The following is an 11,334-nucleotide window of genomic DNA, read 5'->3' as shown; positions in this document are numbered from 1 at the left end:
ATTGTTATTGCAGCTATTGTTCTAAAGCAGTGGCCATGCACAGGTAGCAACCAGAGACATGATATCAATTCAAAAAAAAACACACAATAAATGTCATGGCTTTACAATAAGAAAGAGTATCCATATTAAGCTGCCTTGTCATGTAAGAAAGAAGGAAAAATAAGAAAATACACATATATCTGTTCATTTGTTGTTGTTGTTTTAAAGCACAGAAAGGACAAACTAATGAGATTTGAAGTGTGTACCAACTAGGAAAGAAAGGGGAGTGGGAACAGGAATACAGGGATAAAGGTGTACTGTCACTTCTTTAAGTATATCTTTTTACATAATTTTGATTTTAAGAACCATGTTAATTTTTCAAATACTCAAAAATATAAATACATTATTACAGTATTAAAAAGTGGATCCCAGCAAAAGGGACCGTGGCAAAGCGGAAATTGCCACCATTGATGATCCCCAGACACCCTTTGGGCCAGTCCCCAGAGTATCCTAGGAACTATCCCCAATCAAGCAGGACAGATACCTGTTCTCAATAAATATTTGTTAAAGACCTACTACGTGCCTTGGGGACACAGCTGTGACAACAGACCCAGAGCCCAAGTCTAGTCTAGTCTAACGGGGATCCTGCACTTGGGTTAAAGAGGACTGATTTCACCTCGGCCCACAGGGCCCACTAAGCCGCGAGGTTACCAGGAATTGCCTGTTGAGTATGGTACTTGCCGGAGGGAATCCCTTCGTTTCAGGAGAGTGAAAGAAACAGGAAATAATGACTTTTGTTAACCACGGAGAAGAAGAGGTTCAGGGCCGGGCACGGTGGCTCACGCCTGTAATCCCAGCACTTTGGGAGGCCGAGGCAGGTAGATCACGAGGTCAGGAGTTCGAGACTAGCCTGGCCAACATGGTGAAACCCGGTCTCTACTAAAAATACAAAAATTAGCCGGGCGTGGTGGCGGGCACCTGTAATCCCAGCTACTCAGGAGGCTGAGGCAGGAGAATTGCTTGAAACCGAAAAGGCGGAGGTTGCAGTGAGCTGAGATCATGCCACTGCACTCCAGCCTGGTCAAAAGAGCGAAACTCCGTCTCAAAAAAAAAAAAATCAATAAATATAGTGTACAAATTCCGTCTGATTGTGCAAGGTAACACAATGTATGGGAATCATTTAAAAGTCTCTCTTCTATGCAAGAATGCAAGTTCGGATAAGAAGGCTGAGACCTCTCATTTTCTCAGTATTCCCAGAGCTTGGGCAGAGCTGGCCCATGGTAGGCGCTTAAAACACTCTGCGGACCTGAGTGAAGCAAAGCGGATCAATCACACCCCTAGCACGGCCGTCTCCATCTCACCTAAGAAAAGAGGTGATCACGATGTCTCCATTCCTGAGTAAGGGACACACACACACACACACACGCACACACACACACCTCCCGGCACCACGCTGTTGGGGCTGCACGGAGACCTGCCTAAGAGTCTCTGGACTCTCTGGCTTTTCTGCTCTCGCCGCCCCTCCTAGTTTCCTCCCCGGCTCTCCTGGGCGCCAGCGCTTAGGCAGGTGGCCTGTCGCTCGACCCTCTGTTGCACTGCGAGGCAGCCGCTAATGCGCCTCCAATTGACCCGGAATGGGCGAGATTCGAGGTACCGGTTCCACTCTCGGCAGGCGGGCGGCTTTCAATGTTCCTGGCGCTGAAGTAGGAGGAGGGAGGAGGGACTCCAGGCCCCTCCGAGAGGTGACCGAGAGAGACCCAAGCGAGCGAAGAAGCTGAAACCAGAACGCAGGACACTGCAAATTCCCGCCGCGTGGCGCGGTGCTGCAGAAGGACGGCCTTGCTCCCTGCAGGGGTGGGGTGAGCGCGACAGGGACCCCTATCCCCAGGTCTGCGCCGGGAGCGCGCATCCTGAGCCGAAACGACCCTTTCCATAACAAGGACTCGCTACGCTGGGGAGCCTGCTCTTGGAAAGCGGCGGGTAAATGCTCCGCAGACCCGGACTCCGGTCGAATGGAGACGTTTCCACCCCTCGAGAGGCGTTAGAAAGCATTTTCACGTATAAAAATCTCATTTGATCCTCGCAGCAAGCCAGGAAGGGCAAGGCTGGGGACCTAGGGCTACGATTTGAACTCAAGGCTTCCGACGCCAAGTCCCCCACAAGGTGTCCTTTCTTCTACGACTTAGGTAGAGTGCGACTGTCTGCCACGAAAATTCCACCAACTGATAAGGCGCTGGAAGGTTTCTGGCGTTAGGTTTCTACCCCGGGTCGCCCTACTTCCCCCCTCCAGCACTTGGAAGGCAAGAACCCAGCGAGTCATCAGTATCCCCTGGAAGGCCGAGGCGGAACTCCTACCGCGGAAATATTCTAAGTTCAGGGTCTCTTGTGGGTGCCCGGTGATGATTGTAAACACCCGTAGACCAGGCACTCGCCTGCACCTCCGGGAAAAAAATACGATAATACTGTTTTTCTAGGAAGCCTTGGAATGGCATGTCTTATGAGCATTAAAATATTTGACTCATTGATGTTTCTTCTACATATGTATCCTGAGAAAATAATAGAAAATATTGACAAGGATGAAAATTAAAGGCACAAAATAAAGTCTTATTTACAGTGATAAAAAAAGATATTATCTAAAAATACAAACACAGTCTACTACGGTCTATCCATAACATGAAATATTAGATTCCTATTTTAAATTATATTTGTTTAAAAAAATCTAAAGATGAACTGGGCATGCTTATGATGTAAATTTAAACATATACAAACATATATACCCTATAAGCTCATATATACAGAAATAAAGAGAAGAAGGTCCACTAAAATGTTGTCTCTGGGTGGATATTTTCTTTTAACTTTTCTTCACTTTTTCCAAGGTGCGCATGATGACTTTTATCAGGAAACAAAAATTCAAATAAATGTATGGGTCATCAGAAGATTTTGAGATCTCTAAGAGCAAAGGATGTATATTTCAAAAAGAAAGAAAGACAGGGTAAATTGTCTTGGTTTAGAGGCTAGTCTGGTCTTGCCATTTGGTGAACTATCTGGGCCACCTCTCTGATCTGGACTCTTCGCTGAACAAAAAAAAAAGAAGAAGAAGAAGAAGGAAAAGGAGAATGAGAAGGAGAAGAAGAAGAAGAAGCAGCAGCAGCAGCAGCTGGAAATATTTGGGTATAGCTTTGATGTGAAAATTAAATGTTACCATGTATAGGAAATCATTACTTTGTAGCTGAATGATCAAATGTGATGAAATTTTGCATAAATCTTTGTGTGCAATTTTGCACCCATTAGCGTGGGGAGATGAGTTGGGTTTATCTGAATTTCAGGAGATAATCATATTCAAACAGCTGTTGTAACATTGAATTCACGTAAGTAGGTTTAAGAAGCATTTGAGGCCTGCGCGGTGGCTCACACCTGTAATCCCAGCACTTTGGGAGGCCGAGGTGGGCACATTGCTTGAGCCCAGGAGTTCAAGACCAGCCTAAGCAACATGGCGAAACCCCGGCTCTACAAGCAATAAATAAATAAATAAATAAATAAATAAATAGCCAGGCTTAGTGGCTGCATCTGTGGTCCCAGCTACTCAGGAGGCTGAGGTGGGAGGATCACTGAGTCCGGGTCGAGGCTGCAGCGAGCCATGATCCGGCCACTGCATTCCAGCCTGGGAGACAGAGAGAGACCCTGTAACCAAAAAAAAAAAGAAGAAGAAGAAGAAGAAAGAGAAAGAAAGAAAAGAAAGAAAGAAAAAGGAGGGAGGGAGGGAGGCAAAGGAAGGAAAGAAAAACAAAAAGAAACATTTGATCTGAAATCCCCAAAAGAACTCTAATGAGATCCCATTGTGATTAAAACACAATTTTTAAACCCTCTTCGCTTCAGTGCTGGAACAGCTGACACCAAATCACGTTTCCCTGATCCAGGAGTAGTAACAGCAGGGGCTGGATCTGTTGGCGCTATCTCCGTGTTGGTAACCTTTGTGCCACACTGCGCCATTTACTCGGTTCCCGCCGTAACCAAGGGCCTTTTCTGGAGATCTAATGCGAGTCAAATCTTCCCAGCCCTTCGGCGGGCGCCGCATTTATACGCGCACACAAGCTGGCACGCTCCAGGCAATCCGCTTTAAGGAGGATAAAGGAGAGGAAGATAAGGAACGTGGGGACGCCAAGGGCGACGGAAGCCCACCCCCCCCCCACCCCCACTCCCGCCTCTGACCACTTTGCGCGGGCCGCAGCGATTGCCTTCCAGTCTCCCCCACCATTCGCGGAGCCCTTTAAGAGGTCGAGGGCTCCCCACATGTAGCCCCCACACCCATTCCTCGGTCCTGGGGCTGAGAAGCTGCTCCTAGGAAGTGGCGGGTCGGGACTCCGCAGACCTGGATTCTGTTCAAAGAGAGAGGTTTCCATCTCAATATAGGCCCTGGCAGGTCAAGACTCACTTCTACTCTGCGGTCCGGCCTCTGCGCACTAAGATCCCAGCGCGCACCTCAAATCCCGTGGGTCCCAGCTGTCTCTATCTTAGCTTTCCTCCGCCATAAGAATGCAGAGTTGAGCTAAGACCAGGCTGGATGGACCGGATCGGGTTGCACAGCAAGGACTCCACCTCCAATCCCCGCATGTCCACTAGGAGGGTCCCCGTGGACCCTAGGTTGACCTCGGAAGCTCCCGCTAGTACCGTATTGACGGAGATCCAAGCCGCGCGCAGCACTGTCTCTCCACGTTTTCTTTGCTTTGAGAACCGTCAATACGAACCAAACCTCCCAGGAAGGCGACTGGGGACTGGAGAGGATTAGACGGGCGCGGGAAGAAAGCGCTGGGGGAGGAAGGTGCAGAGCTAGCACGTGGCTTCTGCGAGAACCAATGGGGGGCTACGGTCTCGTCACCCGGCCCTGGACCCGGGCCCACCAGCATGGCCCAGAGGAAGGCGCTGTCTGGGACGCTGGGCGTCTGTCCCAGAGCTTGGGTCTGTCTGCGGGGCCTGCAGCGACAAGACGGGAAGTTCAGGGTGCCGCTCCTCACCCGGACCTCCTCGGCCCCGCCCCATCCGCCTTCGGGATGCTGCTGAGCCCCGTCACCTCCACCCCCTTCTCGGTCAAGGACATCCTGCGACTGGAGCGCGAGCGGAGCTGCCCCGCGGCTTCGCCACATCCGCGGGTGCGGAAGAGCCCGGAAAACTTTCAGTACCTGAGAATGGACGCAGAGCCGCGAGGGTCAGAGGTTCACAACGCTGGTGGCGGCGGCGGTGACAGAAAGCTGGACGGTTCGGAGCCTCCTGGGGATCCCTGTGAGGCAGTCTTGGAGATGGACGCTGAACGGATGGGGGAGCCACGTGAGTAAGCGCTCAGGTCTTGCCTCCTAGAAGAATGTGGGGGGAATGTGGGGGCGGGGGCGTGATCCATGGGTGCATGGTGAAAATACGCCTCCTATCTCCTGGGTTCGAGACTCTCTCCATTTTCTCTCGAGGAGTCCAAAAAAAAGGCCTCTCGAATCCCATTCCCATCCTCTCCTGACACCCGGTGTGCTTCACACACCCCTAACAAAATTAAGGCCCTGAATCTCAAGGATTCACTTTTCCCAAATCCGCTCCTCTGATTCCCACAAACGCATCGCTCACACTCGCAGCCACAGTGCCCAGAACCTCCACCTTCTCATCTCCACAGCGAAACCCTCCGCAGTGTCTTAGCCGTGCCAGTCACCACCGCCCTTCCCTACCATCACCTGGTGTCTCTCCACCCCCAAACCGTTTGCAAAAGCGTGTGGCCATCAAAGCAGTGGAACCCTCGTGGCGCTGAGGTCACTCCTAACTGGGCCCTTTCTTGCTGGTCTGGTCGGGGGACACCCCCATTCCTCCTCATGGATTTTTCTTCTGGAAGACGAAAGTTGGGGACCGGGTGGCGATTGAGTCTCCCGAAGTGGAAGGCCCCGTTGGCGCAGGATTCTCCGCGTCAGGGAGAACGTTAAAGGCTGCCAGGGTTTTCTCTGCCCTGGGACACGGTTCTGGCCGAGTCCTGTCGCATGTATCCAAAGGCGCAACCGTGCGCGCCGGGCTGCGAGGCCCACGCACCTGTGTCCAGCCCGCTGGAAGTGAAGGGGCTGGCGGGGAGTTGTGTTGCGTCGATCCGGGAGTTGTGTTGCGTCGATCCGGAGGCTTCGGCTGGAGAGGCCCGACATTCTAAGGGATGAAAACGCCACCTTTTTCTCTCCAAACCTCAGCACCTCACTCGGCATTCTCAACGCAGGGGCCCTGAGTAGCGCCCGGCAGGGCAGGCCTCCTCTGCCAGACTGTGCCATGGCGCCTCCATTCAAGGCGCGAACGAAAGAAATAAATCAAGGGGCTAGATCGGAGTTATTTACCGGCCTGCAGGCCGGCTACTCACTAACTCCAGAAGCCTAAGAACATTACCTGCTGTGTCCGCGAAGAAGCTGGTAGGTTTTCTACAGCGGATTCTAAACTCCCTCGGCGCTGCTCAGCCAACTCGGCGATCACTTCGGCTCCGCTGACAAAGGATCACGTTGCTTCGACCACCACAGTCGCCTAGCAGCCGATGGTATTTGCGGCGCTTTCCTTCTCCCACTGGAAACCAAATCCTGGGAGCGTCTCTTCTGCGGCAGCAGTGGACGCCGCCGAGGAGGGACCCGAGGCCGGCTCCAGGAACTGAGCCCAAGGCCGCGATAGCGATCCGGACAGGGAAGACACCTTCGGTGGGCTTCATGCCTTCCTCCATCGCAGCTAACCACCTTGCCCTCAAGAACTCCAGGATTGTGAACAGAAGGGCGCAGGGTGCTGGCCCACCCTGCGGTGCTGTGCAGCCCCAGGGCCTGCATGATCTGTGACTTTGAAATGAGGTCCTCCTTGCTCTGCAGCCTGGCTGAAGGTCAGTTGCTACCTTTCGATGTGCTAAGAAAACAAACCCTCCTCAGGATTTTTCCTCTTTGCAAGTGGAGATGGCCTCAGTTTATCTGAGCACAGACGTCTCTGAAGGAAGTTGTTCTGTCCTCAAGCTTTAAATACCAAACAGCTCCATCCCCCCCAGGAGATTGTGCCAGTGCCTTGGGTATTAGGAGTCTGGTTCCAATCGCACTGGCTCATTTAGAGTCCTGTCCCGTCTTGCCATGAACTTGCACCCCCTCCATGCTCCTGATTTTCTCCTGGCGTGAGATCCCATGAAAACTCAGCATTTCCCTTCTATCCACCCTTGGGCTAAAACGGGGTTTAAGCCCAGACAGGAGAGAAGTGAGAAGGGAGGAAAACGCTGCATCTTGGTGGGCACAGTCTCAGCTGTAGGGGTCGCCCTGGGTGAAAGGAAGACTTCAGGGTGAAGCCCACACCACCTGCTTGCCAGAAAGACCCCAAAGGAGGGAGAGGCTACTTTTTAAGAAGCCAAATGTGGACCTCAACTTTATGTATCTCTCAAAGAGAACCTCAGTTTCTGAGCCAAAAGTCAGGAGCCAATAAATATTTTGTTTTCATCATATATTGTTAATTTGGATTACAAAGCATCACATCCAAGAAAGCTTGGATGCATCCCTGGTGTTGGTGGAGCGCTGCGTCAAAAAGACAAGAGTGTGCACAAAAGTGGGGTGAAGGTAGGAGACACTCAAGGCTCCCGCTCCTGGACTTACAGCCAAGTTCCCTGCAGTGCGCTTGGGGCTGCCAAGGAAAATGAGGCAGACAGGAGCTTCCTGAGAGCCTGTCACCGAGTTTGCGCCTTCTTGACATCCGGGCTTCTCTCTGTTTTTCCTTCCTTTCCTTCTTCTTCTCCTCCTCCTCCTCCTCTTCCTCCTCCTCTTCCTCTTTCTTCTCCTTCTTTCTCTACTTCCAAGGAGCGTCCAAAGTCTCCTCAATCTGATAGACACCTCCACTCACACTTGTTCCTCACAGCGAAGGTTTACCATGCACACACAGTTTTTTTTGTTTTGTTTTGTTTTGTTTTGTTTTTGTTTTTGTTTTGAGACGGAGTCTCGCTCTGTCACCCAGGCTGGAGTGCAGTGGCCCGATCTCGGCTCACTGCAAGCTCCGCCTCCCGGGTTCACGCCATTCTCCTGCCTCAGCCTCCCGAGTAGCTGGGACTACAGGCACATGCCACCTCGCCCGGCTAATTTTTTGTATTTTTAGTAGAGACGGGGTTTCATCGTGTTAGCCAGGATGGTCTCGATCTCCTGACCTCGTGATCCGCCCGTCTCGGCCTCCCAAAGTGCTGGGATTACAGGCGTGAGCCACTGCGCCCGGCCCATGCACACACATTCTAAGAAGCAAATGGAGCTGCCTTAACTCTTTATCTAGAGTCTACCTTTAGGAAAAGGACGCACACACCAGGGACCACAGGGTGTCACAATTTATGTTCCAGCAGTAACATATAAAAGTGACAGAGCTTGGAGGGAAAAAACATGGAGACAGTCCTGGGACAGGGTTCGTCCTGGGACAGGGTTGGGGGGCAGTAGGAGGGAGGAGGGGCCTGCGCAGAGTGAAGGCTGCCAAGGAGAGGAAAGTCTTGAAAACTAAGTAGGAACTGCTCAGGTGAGCCTTAGGCTGGGCGCTGATGTGTCCCTTCATGTGCTTTTAGAGCCCGGCCTGAGCGCGGCCTCGCCCCTCGGCGGCGGAGCCAGGGTGCCAGAGCGCGGCGTTGGCAACAGCGGCGACAGCGTGCGGGGTGGCCGCTCGGAGCAGCCCAAGGCGCGGCAACGACGGAAGCCGCGCGTGCTCTTTTCGCAGGCGCAGGTGCTGGCCCTGGAGCGGCGCTTCAAGCAGCAGCGGTACCTGTCAGCGCCCGAGCGCGAGCACCTGGCCAGCGCGCTGCAGCTCACGTCCACGCAGGTCAAGATCTGGTTCCAGAACCGACGCTACAAATGCAAGAGACAGCGCCAGGACAAGTCGCTGGAACTGGCCGGCCACCCTCTAACGCCACGCCGAGTGGCGGTGCCCGTCCTGGTGCGCGATGGCAAGCCCTGCCTGGGCCCCGGGCCCGGCGCACCTGCCTTCCCCAGCCCCTACGGTGCAGCAGTGTCGCCCTACTCTTGCTACGGAGGCTACAGCGGAGCACCCTACGGCGCAGGCTACGGCACCTGCTACGCGGGCGCGCCCTCGGGTCCTGCGCCACACACACCACTGGCCAGCGCGGGCTTCGGACACGGTGGCCAGAATGCCACCCCGCAGGGCCATCTGGCAGCCACGCTGCAGGGTGTCAGGGCCTGGTGAGGCTCCTCGGCTTGACTCTGCCCACCAGGGCCAGATGCTTGTTCCCTTCCCCTCCGCCCCGCAGGTCGTGACAAGAAGGAGGGGACGCGGCGCTGTAAGGAAGCTGCTACCCAACGGCGCTTCTTTCCGGTAGGATCTCTGAAACTGCGATCTGCACCACAGTCACCCAGTTAAAGGCCCCGCCTGGGACGTTCTTCCCCCAAAAGGCGACCCCTCCACCGGTCACCCACCAAGCAACACAAGGACTGAAGAACACCAAGGCTGGCTGGCAGTTTGGGGTGTGGGAGCAGTACTAAGGCGCGTGACTTTTGGGGCTTCAACCCCAGAGGCCCGAGAGGCTCTTGCATCTGTACGCAGCAGCCCCGGGGCATCGGGGGTGAATGGAGATGGTGATCTAGCGGGCCTACAATCCTCCAATTAATGACAGCTGTTGGGGAAGAAAGAGAAGAGGACGGGAGGGCGGGAAGGGGGCTGAAGAGCTGGGAACCTGAGGATCCGGGAAGTTCACGAAGAGTAACCTGCTTTGAGCCTCTTCCTTTGGGACTTAAACATCCCCATAAGGCCGCGCCCCTGGGGACTCCGTTAATCCAGAGGAGCGCTCTTTTCTGGCCACGACTGCTCTCCTGGAAGGAGGCTCTACATTCCGGTCCCTTTCACTGTTGTGCATTTTATCTCTTTGTACAGCACAGCACCTCCAATAAATATACTAAATAGGTGTGCATGTGGTTGCGTGTGTGTAGGCCGTTAGAACATATATTCGCCATTACCTTGAAACAATTTCGAGTTAAAGTAAAAATGAAGCCCAGAAGTGCTAGGAGAACAAAATCAATTCAGTCTTGGAGGTAGGTTTCCTAATTTCTTCCGTAACACTCCTCTCGCCCTCTTTGTGGGTTTTCTTTGGAGCATCAGCAGTTTCTAAGTTTTGAGCCAGGAAAAGATCAAGTGCCCCAAAGTCCTAAAAAGATGGGTAGAAAGCCTGACCTTTAGGCTTTCTAAAATTGTGACATTTTGACATCTCACCCCTAACGTATCTGAGGTCATGCAAATTCAAGAATGAAAACAAACTCATTTTACGCATAGGGACATGGGATCAAATAGAAAACGTGTGTTTGCCAAGACAGATATTATAGAAAATTTAGTAGGAAAACATGGCTTTTTTTTCTCCCCTTGGATTGCATTTTTAGATAATGAAAATTCTAATTATTCATCCCGCAGGACTACTGACTTCTTGAACGTTAAATTCTCATATTTGATAAATTCCCATATTTAATTCAAATGTAATACCCCTGAATTTTCTCATTTCTAATATGGCCTGGTTGTTTTACTAAAGTGAGAAGCAGACTGCTTAAGGGCATGTAAACTATACCTGACTGTTGATAGCTTTCATCCCTTAGAGTGTATATGTTTAAGCTTAAAAAAAAAAGTAGTGGTTAATTTTTTTACTATCATTTTCTTACATTTTCTCTCCTTTGGATTTTTGCCACTTCTCTCTTTTATTTCTTTTTTTTCATTTATTTATTTATTTATTGGGCTGGGGTATTTATTTATTTATTGAGCCTGCTGTATTGCCCAGGCTGGAGTGTAATGGCATGGTCCAATCCTAGCTCACTGTAGCTTACACCTCCCAAGCTTGAACCATCTTCCCACCTCAGCCTTTCAAGCAGCTGGGACTATAGGTGCACGCCACCACACCCAGCTAATTTTTTAAATTTTGTATATAGAGAAGATCTCCCTGTGATGCCCAGGCTGGCTCGAGCGATCCTCCCGCCTCAGCTTCTCAAAGTGTTGGGATTACAGGTGTGAGTCACCGAGCCAAGCCCAGCCCTCATTTCTCCATGTTCACTGCCAATAAAAGTGTGTTCAGAAACACTTCACAATATCTTCCAATGATAGTGTTGTGCCCTAGGATTAAAAAGTGGATATGCCTGTTTTAAATTTGGGAATATTAACTTGGTGAGTCAACTTGGTCAACAAAACTGAGAAAAAAGGTGGAGATTACACTGAAAATCTCCACCATGAGAGAACTGTCATAGAGTGCCACCACTCTCCTTTCACTTGGGAGGCCATTCCTTACAAGAGGAGAGGTTTCACCCTTGGACACCAGCCTTAGACCCACGACAGGTGAGCTGCAGTCCAACGCTGCCACTGAGTTACATATAATCTGCC

The 11,334-nt window shown here is 51.7% G+C and overlaps 1 protein-coding gene across 1 annotated transcript; it reads left to right on the top strand.

Moving 5' to 3' along the window:
- The first annotated feature begins 4,800 nt into the window (after positions 1-4,800).
- On the top strand, positions 4,801-9,883 carry NKX2-6 (NK2 homeobox 6). Its single transcript, XM_519662.6, has 2 exons — positions 4,801-5,301; positions 8,537-9,883. The coding sequence occupies exons 1-2, from the start codon at positions 4,833-4,835 to the stop codon at positions 9,166-9,168; spliced, it is 1,101 nt and encodes a 366-aa protein (XP_519662.3). The 5' UTR covers positions 4,801-4,832; the 3' UTR covers positions 9,169-9,883.
- The last annotated feature ends 1,451 nt before the right edge of the window (positions 9,884-11,334 follow it).

Source organism: Pan troglodytes, chromosome 7 (genome assembly GCF_028858775.2).
Source record: "Pan troglodytes isolate AG18354 chromosome 7, NHGRI_mPanTro3-v2.0_pri, whole genome shotgun sequence".
Lineage (NCBI taxonomy): Eukaryota > Metazoa > Chordata > Mammalia > Primates > Hominidae > Pan > Pan troglodytes.
The sequence above is the reverse complement of the archived record's forward strand: the minus strand, read 5'-3'. Positions and strand labels throughout refer to the sequence as shown.